This window comes from Caretta caretta, chromosome 1, assembly GCF_965140235.1.
Source record: "Caretta caretta isolate rCarCar2 chromosome 1, rCarCar1.hap1, whole genome shotgun sequence".
In the NCBI taxonomy this organism is placed as follows: Eukaryota; Metazoa; Chordata; order Testudines; family Cheloniidae; genus Caretta; species Caretta caretta.
The window spans coordinates 202,038,669-202,059,687 of record NC_134206.1 but is presented as its reverse complement, the minus strand read 5'-3'; the positions used below and the strand labels follow the sequence as shown (position 1 = coordinate 202,059,687).

The window sequence follows — 21,019 nt, the reverse complement described above, 5'->3', positions numbered from 1 at the left end:
TTCAGAGTGTAAAAAATAGTTTTATTGATGTTTTCATAAAATGAGATAAATACATCAATGATTCCAGTATAAGGGACATAAAGAACCTAGTAAGAGGAATATAACAGAGCAAATTAATATTAAAAAAGGAGTCATATGGTTTTAAAACAATGCCTTGTCCTGGGTTCTCAATCATTTATGTGGCTTCATCTCACATCAGCGTTTGTGTAATCCACTAGGATCTCAGCAGCTAAATATAGCCGACATGACTGTGGTATGTTCAGTGCCACCCACGTGCCAGTATGGGAGTGAGATTCTAGCTCATAAAGGCAGAATGGCAGAGTCAAAAAACCCTGTAGCAGAATATATAGCCAGAAAGACTATAGATCAAATGCCCAAAGAGCCATGGATGGGAACCAGCCCTGTGGCTGACGCTCTGCAGTACTGTGCAAGGCCAGACCTTGGTTAGAGGGTCCCAGGCTACCAAGGGGGATTGGTGAGCTGGCTTAGTGGCAAGTGCTCTGAATTGCGACATGGGAGATAGCTATATGCTATCCCTCTCTCCCTGGACTGGAACTGTGAGGCAGCACGGAGGAGAGGACGAAGAGGGGTTGGCATTGAACAGCTTTGAAAGCCCCCCATGCAGTCAACATCAGTAGGAGGAATGTTGGCTGTGGCCTTAAGAGAGGCGTTAAGATGAGGCCGAACCTCACTCCAAGCAAATACGTGAAGACTCTCCCTTCCCTTGTCCCCCACAAGGATTTCTTTAAAGAGATACAAATCCTAACTAGACTGACATTCATCTGTTACATTCACTGAGGTTGAAACAACAGCCCAAAATGGCAGCTGGGAGTCTCCCATCATGCATCTGTCTCTTTTTCTCCCCACCCCAAGCCTGAGAGTTCTGTTGCCTCCAGAAATACTTTTTGATCACTGAATACAAAGGTAGTCGCACTGGTCCTGCAAGACTCTAGAGAGTCTTTTCCAGCTAGTCTCCCTCTCAATTCTTCCACTTTACTGGTGTGAGGGGGGAAAATCCTCCTTTCCTGTCATCTAGCCTCACAAATCCGGAATGCACTGCAGGCACTCCAGCCTGATCCCAGTGGGAAGTGACACAACCTGGAGCCTTCCCCACTTCTCTCTCACCCCTTCTCCCCTACACTCACTGGCCTGGCTATGCATTTCCTGGGTCTCAGAGTGCCTGCCTGAAGATGAGCTTCTTCAGCTGATCCAGCCTGTCATCTCTCAGTGCATCTCGGATGGAGTGGAAGAAGCTGAAGTAGTGCTGAAAGTTATGCATCATGAGCAGGACGCCAGCCAACAGCTCATTGGTCACGAGGAGGTGATGGACGTAGGCTCGACTATGGTTCTGACAGCAGTAACAGGTGCATCCGTGCACCAAGGGACCAAAATCATCCCGGTACCTAAGAAGGTAGAGGGGGTAAAAGGGCAATGGGAAAAAAATGTAATTCCAAGTAGTAGGGAGCACCCATAGTTACCACATAGCAGCTGTTTGGTGGCTTGCGTCAAAAGGTTTGTGGGTTTCAGTCCAGCTCTTAGGAGACCACATCAGACTCCACCCCTGACTGACACTAACTGCATTGCAAAGGGCACTACATACAGGCTCATGAACTGAGTGCAGTAAAGGATTGTTTTAATGCCAGTCGACAGGCTATGTGAGCGATGATATTACATCCACACATGAAATAAGTCATAACAGCTTTGCTTGCATTACTGTACTAGATTATCAAATCAACAAATTACTGCTTTTAAAAGTCACACCCCTGCTGCATCACAACACACTAAAATGAACTGATAGGGAACAGGGGAAACAGACAGTTTCATTCACGGATATAATGTGAGAGCAAACATTAAGGGCCTGACCCAAAGCCCACTGACATCAATGGGAGTCTTTCAGGATTTTTGATTCAGGCCTTAGCTGAACAGAATAATGGTTGCAACTGAGGGTCTTCTGAGGGTGCCACACCAGTGATATTTTAATCATTTTCCGCATGGGGGATCTTTTCATCCACCTCTGAAACGCAGGATTCTCTGTGATGGTAGATTAGATCATCGCTACGTTCACCATTTGTGTAGTGGTAACAGAACTGAAATTATGTCGGATGTAGGGAGGGAGAGAAGGAATATAGGCCAAAATGTTCAGAAGTGTGGGTGCCTCCATTTTTGGTGCCAACCTGAGACACATTAAAAGGTCCTGGTTTTCAATGGGTGGGGGTTCAGCACCCCCCAATGAATCTCAAGTTGGCCACAACATACTGTGAATATTGCCATAGGATTTTTAGTAACTAAATGGCCAGAAACTTGGTTTTAAGTCATTTGAAAGATGACACATTCAGCAGTGCATTTCCCCCCAATATCAATCCGGGCCATTTGTCCAATACGAACTCAGAGGGAAGAGGGCCACCCATTCAGTGATCAACATTTCCTGCAGCACCCTAACCGTTCAATGGATATTCCCCATCCAATGACTGTCCAGGTATGACCCTGCATGGAGGATGAAATCACAGCTCAAAGTGGGAAGGCTACAGACACTATTTAAAAGCCACCACGCACAAACCCATTTACCTTTTCTCCTTCAAAAATATCTCGAATGAAGTTATTTCTGGGTCAGCTTTTGAGGTTTCATTTATGCCTTTTTCAGTGCCATTTTTTCCTGCATCCTGGATCCCATTTTGCTTAATGACTGTAACAAAACAATATCATTTCATCAACAGGCAGAAGCGGACAAGTAAAGGTGAAAAATATTCTGACAAGAGGCATCTCAGCTGCCCCTTGTCATAGACTGAACTTCCATCTCCATTGTCCCCCTTTAATAATCATACAACAGTCAAGCCAAATAAATTTTAAGTGATCAAACTCAGACTAGAAGAGTGAGGTGGGAGGGACTCAGCTAATCTGATAAAAATTCAGAACTGAAATAGCTGCATAGTTTTTTGCTGATCTGAGTTTAATTCCTTTTATTAAAGTCATTAAAAATTCTTGTAGTCTAAATTCCATTTTGTACAGTGTTTGATCACCTGGATTATTGATCTATTTTACATAACATAAGAACGGCCATACTGGATCAGACCAATGGCCCATCTAGCCCAGTATCCTGTCTTCCGACAGTGGCCAGTGCCATGCTTCAGCAGGAACGAACAGAACAGGGCAATTTATTGAGTGATCCCTCCCCTGTTGTTGGCAGTCAGAGGTTTAGAGAACATGAGGTTGTGTCCCCGACCATCTTGGCTAATAGTCATTGATGGACCCATCCGCCAGGTAATTATCTAATTCTTTTTTGAATCCAGTTATACTTTCGGCCTTCACAACATCCCATGGTGATGAGTTCCACAGGTTGACTGTGTGTGGTATCAAGAAGTACTTCCTTTTTCTTGTTTTAAACCCTATGCCTATTAATTTCATTGGGTGACCCTTGGTTATTGTGTTATGTGAGGTGGTAAATAACACTTCCCGATTCACTTTCTCCACACCATTTATGACTTTATAGACCTCTATCATATCCCCCTCAGTTGTCTCTCTTCTAAGCTGAACAGTACCAGGCTTTTTAACTTCTCCTCATATGGAAGCTGTTCCATACCCCTCATCAATTTTGTTGCCCTTTTCTGTGATTTCTACAATTCTAATATATCTTTTTTGAGATGGAATGACCAGAACTCAACACAGTATTCAAGGTGTGGGCGTACCATGGATTTATTTAGCAGCATTATGATCTTTTCTGTCTTATCATCTGTCCCTTTCCTAATGGTTCCTAAAATTTGGTTAGCTTTTTGGACTGCCGCTGCACACTGAATAGATATTTTCAGAAAAGTATCCACAATGACTCCAAGATCTCTTTCTTGAATAGAAACAGCTAATTTACACCCCATAATTTTGTTTGTATAGTTGGGACTATGTTTTCCAACACACATTACTTTGCACTTATCAACAATGAATTTCACCTGCTATTGTGCTGCCCAGTCACCCAGTTTTGCGAGATCACTTTGTAACTCTTTGCAGTTCACTTTTGACTTACCTATCTTGAGTAATTTTGTACAGTCTGCAAAATTCACCCCCTTTCCCAGAAAATTCATTAATATCTTGAACAGCACTGGTCCTAATACTGATTCTTGGGGGACCCTGCTATTTATCTCTCTCCATTGTGACAGTTGCCCATTTATTCCTATCCTTTGTTTCCTGTTTTTTAACCAATTACTGATCCACGAGACACCTTCCTTCTTATCCCATGACCTCTTACTTTGCTTAGTAAATTTTGGGGAGGAACCTTGTGAAAGGCTTTCAGAATGTCCAAGTATACTATATTATTAGATCACCTTTGTCCACGTGTGTTGACCCCCTCAAAGAATTCTAATAGATTGGTGAGGCATGATTTCCCTTTACAAACACAGTTATTGATTCTTCCCCAACATATCGTGCTCATCTGTGTGTCTGATAACTCTGTTCTTTACCATAATCTACTATAGTTTCAATCAATTTGCCTGGAACTGAAGTTAGGCTTAATTGCCAAGATCGCCTCTGGAGCCTTTTTTAAAAATCAGCATTACATTAGCTATCCACCAATCTTCTGGTACAGAGGTTGATTTAAACAGCTTACACACCACAGTTTAGATTTAGATTCTGCTGGAGTTGACAAGGGATTCATGTGCATCCAATCTACTTTATTTGAAGTTGCTGAGTTTGATTATTTTTTCGGGGTGAGGGCGAACAATTTAAGTCAGAAAGTCTGGACTGTGGTGGCAGTGATAATGCAGTTATGGGTGAAGATTCCAGACCGGAATTTTCAGCAGCACATATCTTTCACAAATCATTACCTTGGCATCTGAAACTTCTCTGGCTTGCTCTCAAGTCAGAGGGGATGTTTCTGGGAAATTATTACTATGATGTATTATTTGTATTGTGATAGTGCCAACGAGGCCCAGTCACGGACCAGGACCCCATTGTGCTAGGCACTGAACAAACACAGAAAGAAAAAGGTGGTCCCTGCGCCCGAAGAACTTACAACCGAAGTATAAAACATGAGACACAAGGATGCAGATGGATGGAGGAGGGAGCACAAGGAAACAATGAGACAACAAATGTGCTGCAAGTCTATTCAGCTGGTTTGAATTACCCAGGCATGAAAAACAAAACTAGATTCCAGCCATTAAGAGAACTGTTAGATACCTTTTTGTATTAAAACACTTATGTATAGGAAGGATGACAGTCTCTCTGCACTGCTCAGACATTTGGTGGGACCATGTGTAATACCAAGCCTTTACTTATTCATTTAAGCAGATACCTTCGGTCACAGGGATTTGACTAACCTGCATTATTTTGGAAGCATTTATATTAATCAAGGGAGCAAACTGGGTGAAGGCAGGGAAAAAAAACTGCCCAAGAAGACTGGCATCCCCAACACTCCCCAGCTGGAGAGGGAGAGAGGAGCTACATTACACACTGAATTTGACACTGCCAGGTGCCTTCAATCCCATTGAAATGTATAGGCCCAATCCTGTCCTGCTGAAGGGAAGGACAATTCTGCCATAGACTCCAATGGGCGCAGGCCCAAAGGGAGATGAGGGGACTCAACACATGACAGGATCAGGTATACAAAGGCTTCTGTTCAATGAACCTCAGAGGATGTATAACTATGTTTTGGTTAACTGGATTTGGATAACCCAGGTCCTAAATTAAGGTCTCAAGTTCTCTTTGCTTAACTTCATCCCAAGTACTACCCAAAGCAACTTCTCCCCTGGAACGAGCAGGACTCAGCTGTTCTTCTCTGACTCCAGTGGTTACGATACTTTTTCCTGTGACAAATGAGGCACATGGAAGATGACTGTGGAGCATGAACTATATTGGGCATACCACCACTGTTACATCAGCTTACAACCACAATGGCAAGGTTATCATGAAAATCTACCTGCAGCTTCAGGGTCAGGATTGTAATCGTAGCTGAAGGATAGGGCACAGCCCCGCTCTGTCACCTGGTAGGGAAAAGAGCTCTCAAACATGTCCACTCCTCTTTCGATGCACTCCAGTACCTCATCCGGCTTGCCAATACCATGAATGAGTCTAAGAGAGAGATACAACAATATAGGTCTAAAGTGTACTGAATGGAACTTACTGGGTCATTGCAGTCTCTCTCCAAGGAGAGGACATAGGTACATAGGAATTGCCTTAATGGATTAGACCTGAGAGTCAAGCAGTCCAGCATCTTGCCCCTCACAGTGACCAGCACCAGATGCTTCAGGAAAGGCATAAGAAACCCCAAGAGTGGAATTCACAGGAATGTGTTTCAGCCAGTGAAAACAGTAACATGTGAGCCCTGCTGTCATTAAATAGGATGAAAGTTGACACATGGTCTATCGCCAAGCATGAGACCATCCTTCTCCCACGTTCCATCTGTCTGGTATACAGCGCCCACTGTTCTGCCTTTGTTTAGAAGATTACACCAGCCACACATTAACTCAAGGATAATGTCAAAACCTTATCATAGAATCATAGAATATAAGGGTTGGAAGGGACCCCAGAAGGTCATCTAGTCCAACCCCCTGCTCGAAGCAGGACCAATTCCCAGTTAAATCATCAATTGTGTTTAAAGTGATTTGGCTTCCTCAACACCCATGTACATTGATTCTATCTCACGAGCCATCTCATACCTTACGCTCTGGGTCAGATACTTTGTTGCACATTCTATGCCCGGGGTAGCAAATGTTTACCAGGTATGGGGATTTATTTAGTACATTAGGCTCCTAACTAGCAAAGTACCATTCCATGTATTGGAGGGTCCTTTTGAAATCCAGCAACAAAGTCACAAATCCACCCCAAAACCAGAACCCACAAACATATAGGTAACGTGAGTGATATTACTTGTGTGTAGTCCTCCTTAAGGCAGTGGGACCACTCATGGGAATAATGTTATTCGTGTTTACAGAACTGGGTGCTCAGAGCAAAGAAAGGAATTCATATTTATTTCACCCTGCTGTCCCATCACGGTGCATGGGAGATAATCTGCAGCTGATCCTCAGTAGAAGGTATTTGGAAGGCTCTGGGAGTAGATTCCAACAGGTGCAAAGGGTATTAGGGGATGATACGTCTCAGCAGTGGGGAAGCATTCCCCTTTTGGGAAGCACATATTTACTTTATAAAGTGTTTGGGATCTGTCTGCATGAGGCGGCACTAATGAGAAAAGTCACTGTGGGAGGGCTCAGTTGTCCTCCCCTCCCCATGTCCAGCTCTAATGTGCCCAGTTCACACAAGGGGATTTCCTTTCAGCTGATTTTCCTCAGAGGCAATTTCCCCCAACAGCCAGCACTATCAACTCCTCCGGGACTTGGCAATCCAGCTGGGCTCTTCCTGTCTCTTACGCCATCAGTGGTAACACAGATACTGCTCCTGTCCTAATTTAGCTGGCAGCTTTGTCAAGCATGGGTGAGGCAGAAGAGAATATAATAGTCGTGCTTTCCCCCAGGTGCACTGGCTGTGCTGACAACAGTACAAGCTAATGTACGGCAATGAACTAAACAGATCACTAGGAAAATACACAGAGACTGAGAAGTGCAGTAATAAGGTGACATTTTTAGTCATTTTTCTGACCATAATTACATAAGACCCTGTATGAGCACAGAACATGGATGGGAAAAGTTTACAAGATGATTTTGTTACATTCCCTGCTCCAGATAGGAAGAAAATGCTATTTAATAGTTAAACAATCAGTACTTATTATACATGTGATCGAGTCCCTTACTGCAATGTTTCTTACAGAGGGCAAGGGTATAACCTTTCTTGCAGATGCTGAGATTTCTAAGAATGCTCTGGTTAAAATGAGAAGACAAAACCTTCTAAGCAATAGGTTTAGGTAGCATCTTTCATCTTAAAAGATCCCAAAGGGCTTTAGAGACCATGTACATAGGCTATACTCCTTTACCATAGAAAAGCAGCCATCTTTGGAGTGGGACACAACAGCTGTTCTTCACCAACTACACAACACATTTTTAATATGGGCATGCATACATGCGTATGTGTAAAATAGCTTCTACAACTAAATGTAAGAAAGTGGGGTGTAAGTATCACACAGGACCCACAGGACCCCCACCTTTACTCTTATAAAGAGCGGTTATGATCACTTATCTGAAACAGAGAAGTAAACTATTTGATAGATGAGGTTGATGCACTTGTACAGTCACTCAGGATAGCTGGACTGATAAGACTTTACAGCTCATTGGGGAACCTATTTAAGGTAGCTTGGATGGCAGCAACACGAGCTACGGAGAGCTCCAAACTCAAGGTACCTCTGAGCAAAAGATAACTGCAAGGCTAGAACCAGGCTCCTGCATTGCCCTTCCCTTTGATCACCATAAATTGAGGGTTCAAGTCTTAGAAGGTGGTCAGGACAAAGGGGTGCTCAGAGGGAAGCTCAGCTACAGGAGTTAGCAGAATGTGAATCATTCTCCTCATAAGACACTGGAAAAGACAGCATTCATTGAGTTGAAACATGAGCTCCACAAGAGCCACAGAAGAGTATAAATGAGGCATCTGTTTTTACTGCTTCCTCCCAAAAGACTCCAACTGCACTATCTTGGCACTCTTGGCATGCACTGGATTGTGTTTTCTGGAGCCTCTGGCATGTTTATAAACATTTCTGGGAATCTTGAATGAGTGTCTATCATTTATAAGATTCAGGGTAATCTAACGGCTGGAGCCAGGCACAGTTCATGCAGGCAACATACAAGCATTCCCCATCCTCATCTGCCAATGCCTCTCTCTCCAAATCTACAGCCCTCCGATATTCCAGTCTTCTGAGAGGAGACAGCTATAGCAAACCAGATAGGAGTTTTTGCTAAGTGGATAAACATTCACTCCAGATTGCAATGACTGAAACTGTTTTTAACTATATTCCAAGTTAGTCATGATCCATGGAGGCCAAAGGTGAAGGGCTCATACCAATCCCACCCATGATTCTGTCTAGAAATAGGTTTGAACCCAAACCCTGAATCCTCCTCAAAGGAAGAGATCATATCCATACTGTAGGCTGTTCCATATTTCTCACCAACTATTCCTTACAAGTAAAATTGGGGCCATCAAAGTCAGCACTTATATAGCAAAGGACTCAGCATTTGGCTCACTCAAGAATCTTCAAGAATAAATGGATTTCCTGGACACTGGCCAGAAGCAGCCTGTGGTAATTACCTACAGAAGAACACATGGATTTTGATCTCTCCCCCATTAAATCTGACCTTGGTTTATCCTCCGGCAGCTCCGCTGTGACAGAGGCCATCAGTTTCAGCTTGGTCTCCTTGGCCATGGCTTGTCCCTGAAAACCATCCAGCAGGAAACCACCCACAGGTCGCTTAGCAGTCTCTCTAGCTGACCTGAGTCTCTCCTCCAACATGTCTCCACCTTCGATCACTCCAACCATCACACTGTCCTGCAGCTCCTGGGCCAGGTGAAAGTTTCAAATTTAAAAGAAGTGCACTTCACCAAACAAATCTGTTTCAGGAAAGCCCACCATCACCCAAGAGTTGGTGGGGTGGCCCAGAGTCTGGACACTTGGCACTCTACATTTGCTTCCCGGGCACCGTTGGGTTCAGTGGTAGTTGAACCTTCCTCAGATGTATCAATTAGGACCAGTTAGGACGTAGTGTATGTGACATTACACTCTATATGATTCTATGAAAATATGCTAATGATTGTGAATATAATGTAACTGGAATATGCTTCATGCAAAAGGTCTCTTGTAAGGTATCATTACAAATCTTATAATCTACTGAATGTGGTCATCCAGTTTATATAAATGTATCATTCTTGTATGTGAAACTAGAAATATGAAATATAACTCTGAGGTCCTACTGTAATTATGCAAAGTGTGGGCCATTAATGGTGGTTTGGAATCTTGATGGCTCCTATCAACTAGGACAATTGGTTGTAAATGGCTCTGCTTACTTGCAAGCCTTCCTGTGAGTCAGGCCAGGAAGAATGAAGGTTTGGGTCTCCCAGGACATGTGACCACGTCACCTGGTACTGGAATCCATCTTAAACCTGGTGGCTTTTCTATTTAGGAGGGGTGGGGACCCAGAGACACAAAAGATTCCCGCCTTGTGCCAAAGGTATATAAAGGGGTGGAACAGAACAAAGGGGTTCCAGTCATGAGAAATCCCCTAGTTACCACCTGAGCTGGAGCTAACAAGGATTGTACCAGGGGAAAGGATTGTGCCCAGACTAGGAAGGAGTCTAGTCTGTGAAAGAAGCTTACTGGAACATCTCTGAGGGTGAGATTTCATCTGTAATCAGTTTCTTAAATGTATTATACTTAGACTTACATGTTTTGCTTTATTTTACTTGGTGACTTGCTTTGTTCTGTCTGTTATTACTTGGAACCACTTAAATCCTACTTTTTATACTTAATAAAATCACTTTTTGTTTATTAATTAACCCAGAGTAAGTAATTACTACCTGGTGGAGTAAACAGCTGTGCATATCTCTCTATCAGTGTTATAGAGGGCGGACAATTTATGAGTTTACCCTATATAAGCTTTATACAAAGTATAAAGGAGATCCTGCCCCAATGCCTTGCTGCTACCATGGCTGTCACCCACCACTATGCATGTCCCATGGTCTTTCAAGGGATTTCTAGCATCAGTTCCTGGCACCCCAGGCTAGGCCCCTGGTCTCCTTGCTAGTCCAGGTACAGGCATGTCCCCCAACACCAGGAACAGGGGAAGTCTCTCAAACCCACAGGAAAGGCTAAGGAGTGGTACTGATGAGTCCTATTCAGTTCCCCTCAGCTAGGTGGACTGTGGTGGCAACACAGGGCTCGACAGAGTTAAAGCTGGAAAAAATAAAATGGAAAGGCAGGGTAGGTGGGATCTCTGATTTCTGAACAAGGAGAAAATCCTATCCCCTGCTCTACCAAGGAATACAAAGTGACTCTAAAGGATAGGAGACCAGTGTTCTGTGAAAACAGAAGGAATTAAAAGCCATGGAGGCTGAACTCCTCCTCACTCCTAGAGGTTAATCCGTCTGGGTCAAGGCTGAGGCACAAGGGCAGCTTGAGAGAAGTTTGCTAGGCTGCTGCCCATGTTGTGCCTAATCTGGGGATAGACTAAAGACTTCCATCTCCACTCCAGCCCTAAAATCACTCAGGTCTAACCCCACTGTGTGCACTACGTGTTCTTTTGCTCACGTGCTGGGACCTTCACAAGGCTCAGCACACATAGAAAAGCAGCTGCAGTGCTGCTGCCCCTGATACATTTGGACCTTACCGGTGATTTTTCCTGCAGCTGAAGGCACTCATCCAGGAAGAAAAGCGACCGGTCCACAGACTTCTTGGCCCGCTTTCTGGAAGTTTCACCAGAAATAGTGTCTCCGTCAGAGAGGCACTGAAACCAATCTGGCTGGAGAGCACGCTGCATGCTCATGAACTTGGAAGCTGTCATTTCCATTCGCCCTCCGTATCCCCATATGGACACTGTCTGTCAAATGCAAGCAAAGGGAACACAGGGATGGATGTTAATTGAAGAGGTTAAGAAACCTTTCAGGGGAACAATTGGTCCTGGTAAAATGCCTGCCACTGCAATAACATTCCCTGGACAAGCTCTCAAAGGGACACAGCTCAGAAAACCAGCCACCTCTGGCATAAGGCATGAAGGTCCAGTGATTTGAGCAGGGAACTGGGAATCAGGAGTGCTGGGTTCTCTTCCTGATTTTGACACTAACTCCCTGTGAGACCCTTGGCAAGTCGCGTCATCAAATGCCTCAGTTTCCCCATCTTTACAACGGGGATGGCAACACTAACCTACCTCCCAAGGATGTTGGGAAAACAGACTTGAAAGCTGAAGTGACTTCCTCACAGCCATCCAACAAATCAGTAGCAGAGCAAGAAAACACCTAGATCTCCTGATTGCCACCCTGTGCTCTACTCCGTGAATAGTTGCCAACTATGGCAAAACAAATTGCAAGTCATTTTGCAGTGCCTACACAAAAAAAAGTTTTTGAACAGTGAACTTATACATACACACACTCCTGAGGGTAATTCCACCGTTTCCCAAGTGGTCAGATGTGAGGCCTGAAATTAAGGTATCTCACTTTTTTTCCCCATTCTTCCTAGTATGTCTGTGTGCGTAGGCCTTCATCTTCCATTTTCATTATTCTCATATTATCCCATGTAGGCTTTTTATATTAGGAAAATAAAGCATTGGCCCAACATTGTAATTCTTGCATGCAGGCTTCTGAGCAAACAAAGGTGTTGCTCTTCAAGTGCCAGCCTTCTTCAGCATCAAGCATGGGCCTGAACAAGAGAGCTCAGGAAGGGTTATTGAAGCCATCACCACTATGGACATAATGTGTTTCACCTCTATCTGTGGATAATGTAATTACGTGGTGTGGGCTGCCTGGCAAGTGCTCCAGCTGAGTTGTTATTGGTCTTGCTAGATCTTATGATCTTAGATTTTTCATGGACGCCCAAGTAATTTAGGCCTCTACATTTAAAAAAAAAAAGAGGATTTTACAAAATCTAATATGAACACACATTTTCATGAATTGTTATTACTTTTTTTTGTTCACTGAACAGCTTTTCTGTATTTAAATATAAAATTAACTCTTCTGCTGCATTGGAAACCCATAATAAACAGCATTGTGTTAGTCCACAAGACCCACAACGTGAAATTAATCAGATTTGTTTCACTTCTCAAGCTGATGTGGAAAATATAAACACTGTTTTGGTTTTTTATCAGAATGGCTATTTTATTTAATAAAACTAAACCATGGGGAACGAGACGGCCCAGGTTCAAATCCAACCTGGGACACCGATTCTGCAAAGCAGATCTTTATGACCAAAGTCACAGTAACTTTAAAGAGACTTCATACCAGGGTGAGCATCTGCCAGTCCAGATCCAGTTACAGTATTGGGCCCTAACAGCCTGATCTTATTCCCTTTGAAGTTAAAATTGCCACTGACTTCAATGACAGCATGATCCAGCCTTAAGCAAATAGCGACAAAAAGTTGTTGCCATCTGACAGCATTGTAGCCTGTGTGAAATTAGTTGGGTGGGATTCAGCCCAGTTCCCAGGTGTCCTAATCACAAAAATCACCACCACAAAAAAAAATTACCCACTTTTGTTGACACCTTCACCAGATACTTCCAAGACTGAATGGTTCATAAAGATTAAATTCCCTCCCCTGACCCCTCAGAGGGGGCTTCCCTATGGTTGAGGTACGACAGTGAGCAGTAAGGGCAGAGCAAAGTGTGCGAGAGGAGTCTGAACTGCGGCTGTACATAATCTGTGAATATACACATTTCCTGTTCTTGGGCACGCATGTCAGCACCTTCCACGAGCACTAAGTTTCCCTTCATGTGGTCCTCCTGAATGTACGGCTGTACAAGTGAGGCTAAAAATATTATGTGGTCTCCTAGGGCTCCATGTTTATTGCCAATAACACCAGAGAAAGTTTGCTCAATTTACAAGCCACGACTTTTTTAACTGACATATAATCAACTGCACATGAATCCAGTCTGCTCATCCATATTTGTGTGGCCTTATAAAGTCAGCAGACAGGACATGGGCACTCAGGAGCAGTTATGATGTGTAAAAAAGTGCCTCTATCTGACGATACCTCCACTTTAAATCCCACTGGAAGATGGTGGGGAAAATCTGGACATTGTATCCTAGCATACACTGGTTCATTTTCCTATGACCCCAAAGAGGGCATTCTGTAGCTGCTAAGCAGGGCGCATACAATGGTAGATGTGGACACTGACTCTTTGGCATCTGGGAGACATAAGTTCTACGTTGGATTCTCATAAGTTTTTACACTCACGGTACCTTGTTGTTGTTGTAGCCAGGTGGGCAGGGGCTACCGGGGTCATGGAGAGAGCAGTACAGCACTGACTCTGGCATACCTGGAGGCACAACAGAAAAATAAATGTCAGCTGTAATCTTGTAGACCACTATGGCTATGTTGGCAAGTTGCTAAGAGATGGCTATGAATTTACAAAAAAGGGAACCCAGGAATAAATGCACACACCTGACATCTTTGTCAGAGACAGACATAGCTTGTTTGATCTCCATAGCAACAAAACATTCAGTTGGACAGCTCTGTCCACACTCTGCTTAGTTACAGGGAGGGGAGAAGAAAACCACAGGAGTAGCATTATATAATGCCACAAACTATGTGTAGCCTTTGGACTGTTTACTTGATTAATGCTACTGCTGCCAAAAATAAACCAGACGCAATGACAGCTGACTCACTTGTCCGCTGAATGAATGCTCTGGGGACATCTGATACTTGACATCATCTAGGCTGGGTGACATAACCAGTCTCAGACCTGGAGTTTAAAGGAAGGGCAATATATACACCAAGATAGCAGAATGAGCTGTAGCAATGAGAGATTTATGATCATTTCACATGTAACAGAACAAGCTAGATGCAATGAATGCAATAAAGGTTTCTGTTTTATAGATACAGGTAGAGATTTTTCAAAGCCATCTAGGGCAGTGGTTCTCAACCAGGGGTCTAGGGCCCCCTGGGGGGCCACAAGCAGGTTTCAGGAGGTCCTACAAGCAATGTCAGGGTTAGACTCGCTAGGGCCCAGGGCAGAAAGCCAGAGCCCTACTGCATGGGGCTGAAGCCCAGGGCCCTGAGCCCTGTCACCCGGGGCTGAAGCCAAAGCCTGAGCAATGTAGCCTCACGAGAGCCCGTCTTTTATATGCAAAAAAACAGTTATTGTGGCACAGATGGGTCGTGGAGTTTTTATAGCATACTGAGGGCGCCTCCGAAAGAAAAAGGTTGAGAACCGCTGATCTAGGGGATTTGATGCATAGGCTATGACTTTCAAAAGAGCCCAAAGAGTTAGGTACCCTAATGCCACTGAAATTCACTGGGGTGTGAATTTCACCTAACGTCCTTAGACTCCTTTGAAAATTCCAACCATAACTTCCACTACAATTAATGAAAGGTGTCTAAATCCTCTAGATGGTTTTAAAAGTCTTTGCCATATTGTATAGAACTGAATATCCCCAATAACTAATATATTCACACAAAAGCCTAACTGGGCACTCTCTGCACTCAGAACTCCCTCCAGTAAGCGTTTTGGATACATAAGGAATGCAGAGTCAGGCCTTTACTCACATAAATATATCCCTAATCAACAGAGGGGACATGACAAATTTGTGTACATACCATAAAAAAAAATTACATCAGGAGAACTCAGAGGTTTCAGTGTTAAGAATTCTAGAACCAGGAAATGCCACAGTTAAGGTTTCATTTACAAACAGCGCCTTTAAGGAGTCCTGAGGACCACAGAGGATGACTGACCCTGGTTCAGTGCTGCTAGATGGCTGATATGCAGTGGGGAAAGAGGAACACAGGAAGTGTCTGTCTAAGGTAGATAAGTGATGCCCTGGTGACAGGCCCTGGAGCCCTTACTTCTCTTTCCCTGGCTACTGGGGGGTGAAGGGCACAACTGGTCTGAACTCCTGTTTGTGTTTCTTCCTGAAACAAAAGGAGCATTCCTGTAGCCAGTCAGCCACCATGGATCAAAGCAAAAAAAGGAAGAGAACAAAGGGAGCAAAATAAGGAGAAGTTTGGTGGGATAGGTAAATGTGAGCTCCCCACTGGTCCAAAAGGATGGCAAGATAAGTTTGTTCACATCCTTAAGCTTGCCCTTCAGGGATTTCTGCAGGCCTGTAACATGGTTCCTTCTCCAGACAGCCACCCAAAACAGTTCCTTCAGTTAACAGATCTGCTCTAGAGGCAGGAATACCTATCAGGAGAGCCTACCACTTTTTTAAGTGAGACTGATGGGTCCTGTGCTGCTCTGCACTGCCGAGGCGAAATGAGGGCTTTGTATCAAACTGATCTTATTTTGTGGGGGAAGTAACCTAGCCCAGATCAGCAGGGACCTGAAAGCTGTTACTATCTGGGGACTGCATGAAGAAAGTTGTTCTTAGTATTGTTTCTAGGGGGAGAGGTGTTCACATCACCAAAAAAAAAAAAAAAAAAATCACAAATGGCACTTATTAACACTCACAGTACAGAGGCCAAGGACTGAAAAGGCCAGCGATACTCAACTCCCTTCTTAACCCAGAGTTAGGTCCCTCCAAGTGAGTGCTGAAGCCCATTCCTGGGGTGTTGTGGGAGAAGCTGTAACTGTGAATAAGAGAACTTCAGTCTCTACTATAGTGAGTGTAATAGTTTACAACTGCATTAAATCCACTTTGAATAGAAAAAAAAAAAAAGAGCTTCTCACACAACTCACTTGGGATCAACAACAGATTTGCACTCAAGTTTCTAGGGCTGGACGGCTTGTGCCCTAATTCATTGCACCAAACAACATGGAAGTGTAGACGATGCATTAGATGAGATCAGACTGCATCTAAACACACACACAGAATTTTACCTATAAATTTCCCAATTCCTTCCTTATATTCCTCCAAGACCTCGTGAAGTTCTACCCTGTGTCCAAACATAAAAGAATACACATTAGAAAAAAAATAATGAGAATGAGCCTGCAGAGAGGACTGTGGATGAGCTAATTCCTCAGTATATTAGAAGACACACTCCAATCTTTCCAAAAAGAGCCCTGAAGTTTCAGCCACATAATGGAGTCAGATGGAGGAATGACATTATCACTACACCAAATCTCACAAGATCTTGTTGCCCCTGTACCTGCAAGATGGAGCTGTCATATAGAGAAGACTCAGGCTTCTTTACTGAAGTGTTGTCCAAATTTGGATTAGACTAGATAATGGAAAAGAAGCATAAACCCTATCTACACTACAACTTCCACCATTAGTACCACAGTGGATCTGCACAAGTGGGGAGTAACAGGTCCCGTTTTTGTCAAGTACATGCAGCCTAAGACTACAGCTTTTAGAATTAGATGAGGGTGCTCATTAGAGAGTTTTACAAAAAGTCATAAAGAAACAGGAAAAGGCCATTTACACCATCCTGTTCACTTTTCAAAAAAGGCTTCCCCTTACATATATCTGCTTTTAGCTCTCACCTACAATAAATGCACAGCAACCCATCCATCCCCAAGAAATCCAACCATAAGGCAGAGTGTGATGGTCAACATCTTGGCCAACACACCAGTGACTGAATCAGGGACCTCCACTGGTAGAAATCATGAGCAGCTACATCTTGAGCTAAGATGCCAATACTCGCTAGCTGGGGCTGTAACATCATGTGGTCTGAGGTGGAATAGCTGTTTCTCTATGACCTCATTGTCCTGACGAACTTTAATGAGGTAAGTCTCAAATGCTTCTGGTGAAGCAAGGAAGTATTGTTTCTTGTTTCCAATGGGGAAACTGAGAACACAAAAGCGGTGTCCCAGCTAGGCTTGATACTTACAGAGTTGAAAGCGTGAGTTGAACAATGGCAGGAACCCCTTTAATTGCCTGCAGTGTGTCGTGGGTGAGGTGCGGTGGGGATCCTGTTTTGGTATACAATAGGCAGCCTGGAAGCTCCATGGTTTGAACCCCATTCTTGCCAAGGTTTGTCAGTGTCCCAAGACGACACCCACTGACCACTTTGGAGAGACTCAGCTTCATCCTGGTTAACTGGCAGGCAGTGTCCACGTCCTTTAAAGAAAGAGATTATTTAGGTAGGTCTTTCTCCATCAAGATTTTGGGTTAATATTTGTATCTGTAAAAGCTTAGCAATTGAGGGAAATGAAAAAGTAAATTAATTGTTTCTAAGGCTACTTGGATTCCAATACACCTGCAATAGATTCATTAGTAACAGTGGGGGAAGAAGTAGCTCACAAGACAGGTATTATGGTATGAACTTTCACTCAGGAGACCTTGATCTGTTCCTAGTTCTATTGTTGTGACACCTTGGGTAAGTCACTTCATTTCCCAGTGGTGCCACTTCCTCTCCCACCCTTTGCCTGCCTGGTCTATATAGATGGTAAACTCTTCTGGACAAGAACCGTCCCTCACTGTATTTGTACAGCACTTAGTGCAATGAGACCCATGTCTTTACTAGGGCCTCTGGGTGCCAATACAAATTATTATTTTTAACACTTAGATTAGTCAGGACTAAGGAAGATTATGAGGAACATAAATCAAGATAGTACAATGGCAGATAAAATTCAGTGTTCATAAATGCAAGGTAATGTACATTGGGAATAATAATCTGAACTATTCACAAACATTGGGGGGGGGGCGGGATTCTAAGTTAACTGTAAAAACAACACGGAGTCCTTTTGTGGCACCTTAGAGACTAACAAATTTATTTGGGCATAAGCTTTTGTGGGCTAAAACCCACTTCATCAGATGCATGGAGTGGAAAATACAGTAAAGGTATAAATACACAGCGTATGAAAAGATGAATGTTGCCTTACCAAGTGGGGGGTCAGTGCTAAAGAGCCAATTCAATTAAGGTGGAAATGAGCTATTCTCAATTGTTGACAAGGGAGGAAAAAAATCACTTTTGTAATGCTAATGAGTTCAATGTAATCAAGGTGGCCCATTTCAAACAGTTGACAAGAAGGTGTGAGTATCAGCAGGGGGAAAATTAGTTTTTGTAGTGACCCATCCACTCCCAGTCTTTATTCAGGCCTAATTTGATGGTGTCCAGTTTGCAAATTAATTCCAGTTCTGCGGTTTCTCACTGGAGTCTGGTTTTGAAGTTTTTTTGTTGAAGCATTGCCACTTTTAAGTCTGTCATTGAGTGTCCCGGGAGACTGAAGTGTTCTCATACTGGTTTTCGAATGTTATAATTCTTGATGTCAGATTTGTGTCCATTTATTCTTTTGGGTAGAGACTGTCCCGTTTGGCCAGAGGGGCATTGCTGGCACATGATGGCCTATATCACATTGGTAGATGTGCAGGTGAACGAGCCCCTGATAGTAAATACCCAGGGAAAAAAAATCTGGACAGTTCAAGGAAAACTTCTGTTCAATGCATAGCTGTGGTTTAAAAAGGCAAATTAAATGACTGACAGACAAAGGAATAGGATAACGTGGGCAGAGTTGATAACTTGTGATTTTTATGTATCACAATTTGAGATGTACCCCAATATTCAATATTGATCATAAATCCTGAAAAACTGGAGTTATGTGAATCCCTTAGAATCGCAACTCTCATTTAAAGAAGTCTTTCTAGCCCTCCAGAAAAGAGCTTGAAAACGGGAACTCTGAAGGTTCACAACTCAGAGGGAAGAGGTCTCCAGATAACATTTAGAGCTCCTGACTTTTAAGCCAGTCTCCTGAGATCCGGTTGCGGGAGGGACTCACGCAGGAATGGATATTTGAACGCGTGGGGGTGACCTGAGTTTCCTGCAGGCCCTGCCACGTTCTTCTGCTCGCCGGAGTCTGAGTCCCCCGCGCCATTTCGCCACCTTCCTGCTCTTTCACCTCAGCCCCGGGGGAAGCCGGGCCCTGCCCTGGAAGCGGGGGAGGGGGAGTTACGGAGCGAGCCCGTCCCGCGCTCACTGCGCAGCGGCGGTTGCTGTCGCACGGGCCGGGCCCGGCTCCCTGACTGGGGCGCGGGGACCTGGCGCGGGGGGGTCGAAGCCCCGCTCGGCTTAACTGGCCCCGGCCGCACCGATCGTGGTGACCGAGGGCAGCCGGGCCAAACGCGCGTGAGCGGCACCGGGCCCCCCGAGCCCCTCGAGGCGCCGGGCACCGACCCAGCCGCCCGCTCTCGCCTTTACCTGGCTCGCGCCGGCCGCCTCCCTCGCATGAGCGTCTCTCTTCCCGGGTCTACTCAGCGTGCGACACGTCATTACTGAGGGACGCGCAAGATCCTTGTCGCCTGGACGGGGGGTGTAAAGGTGGCTGCGCCGTTGCCATGGAGAAGCGACCCTCCCGGCGCGGTGCATTCTGGGTCTTGCAGTTCGTGCTGATCCAGGTTTCCGTGCGCCTCGTCCAGTGGGGAACTCCGTTTCCCACAAGGTTCCTCTCCCCCCGTGTGTCTGGGGCGGGGTGGGGACGCGGTGTCCGTCTGAGCCTTGGCAATGGCCTTCCCAGCGCCCAGGCCCCAGCTCTATCGCTGGCAGCGCCTCACCGCCGCGGCCAGGCCCAAGGTAACGGAGGGGGCGGTGTCCCCCCGTCCCCAGCGCCCAGTCCCCGCGCTGCCCGGGGGCTCCCACGGGGGTCACCAGCAAATCCATGGGGCGCCCCAGGTCACCAGCGCCCAATCAGGGGGCTCCCCGGGCTCACTGTCAGCCCCATGCGGGGCGCCCTGGTCACCGCTGGCCAATCAGGGGGCTCCTACCCCTGCCACCCGGGGCCCGGCAGCCGGGACCCCTTGGGGTCACTGCACCCGCTCTGCCCCCGGCCTTCCTGTGGCGGGTCACGCCCCCGGGGTCAGTGGAGGCCAAGCCCGGCAGGTGCCCCCTGGGCTCAGCTTTACCCAACTAGGGCATGTGGCCAAGCCCAGGCCTTCAGAAACCACGAGACTGGCTTAAAATCCCGAGATTTATTTGAACAGTAACAAATGTGCATTTATTTTTCTTTGCCTTCTGGTTTCTGAGTGTTTGGGTTCACGGCAGTCATGTTTTCAAGCTTTTCTTGGCCACCATTAGGATTGGAATCCCCCCCCCCCACACACACACACTTTCTTTTTTTGAAATGAGAGCAGAGATTCCTGAATAATCACTTGACTCCAAGAGCTGGGGCTTTAAGAAAACCATGAAATATAGGGAGCGTGTGTGTAACATCACAGGAGTTGGCAACATTGTCAGCCCCAAATCAATGACATCATGGATTTTAAAATACAAGAACGGCAATTTTTAACGGGCAGTATTATTACTGTTATTTGAATTATAGAGGCCCTTTCCAACCAAGATCAAAGCCCCATTGTCTTAGATGTTGCACAGTCGCCGCCGCAAGGAGTTAACAGTGTAAATGGACAATACAGACAAAGGGTGGGATAAAAAGAAATGTCTCCATTTTACAGATGGGAAACTGAGGCAAAGATTTATTTAGTTTCCAACCCTGTAAAGATTTACAAATATACTTAATTTTAAGCATGAGAGTAGTGCCATTGAAGTCAACTGGATTATTCACACTCTGAAACACATAAAGATAAGTCT

General features: G+C 44.8%; 2 protein-coding genes across 11 annotated transcripts in view; one reads left to right on the top strand and one right to left on the bottom strand.

The window, feature by feature from the left end:
* Nucleotides 1–19,723, bottom strand: QTRT2 (queuine tRNA-ribosyltransferase accessory subunit 2). 9 transcript variants are annotated; one of them, XM_048818023.2, is made up of 11 exons: nt 19,637–19,717; nt 17,330–17,559; nt 16,377–16,432; nt 14,227–14,303; nt 13,796–13,877; nt 12,957–13,051; nt 11,241–11,450; nt 9,216–9,415; nt 5,900–6,051; nt 2,566–2,683; nt 1–1,403 (listed from the first exon to the last, which is right to left on the bottom strand). In XM_048818023.2, exons 1-11 carry the CDS (start codon nt 19,706–19,708, stop codon nt 1,172–1,174), a joined length of 1,524 nt encoding a protein of 507 aa, XP_048673980.2. In that variant the 5' UTR covers nt 19,709–19,717; the 3' UTR covers nt 1–1,171. The 9 variants fall into 9 exon arrangements, with proteins under 9 accessions (XP_048673980.2, XP_074974935.1, XP_074974939.1 ...); XM_075118834.1 differs by lacking the exons at nt 12,957–13,051; nt 14,227–14,303 and having other exon boundaries at nt 13,801–13,877; XM_075118838.1 differs by lacking the exons at nt 12,957–13,051; nt 14,227–14,303; nt 19,637–19,717 and adding an exon at nt 18,324–19,542 and having other exon boundaries at nt 13,801–13,877.
* CCDC191 (coiled-coil domain containing 191) overlaps nt 19,629–21,019 on the top strand; it is a 38,093-nt gene continuing 36,702 nt past the window's right edge. Inside the window, exon 1 of one of the 2 annotated variants that reach the window (XM_048817857.2) lies at nt 19,629–20,008. In XM_048817857.2, coding sequence (XP_048673814.2) covers nt 19,940–20,008 — 69 coding nt within the window. In that variant the 5' untranslated portion in view covers nt 19,629–19,939. The remainder of the gene's footprint in view (nt 20,009–21,019) is intronic. The other variant, XM_048817868.2, reaches the window with a different exon arrangement.

What these genes read in the sequence shown, in the direction of transcription:
- QTRT2 (XM_048818023.2), bottom strand. Translation starts at nt 19,708, where the DNA reads ATGACGTGTCGCACGCTGAGTAGACCCGGGAAGAGAGACGCTCATGCG. An exon ending in CAACTCACGCTTTCAACTCT is followed by an intron (nt 16,433 to 17,329) that starts GTAAGTATCAAG and finishes GTTTGGACACAG; the next exon opens with GGTAGAACTTCACGAGGTCT. An exon ending in AGGAATTGGGAAATTTATAG is followed by an intron (nt 14,304 to 16,376) that starts GTAAAATTCTGT and finishes TTTAAACTCCAG; the next exon opens with GTCTGAGACTGGTTATGTCA.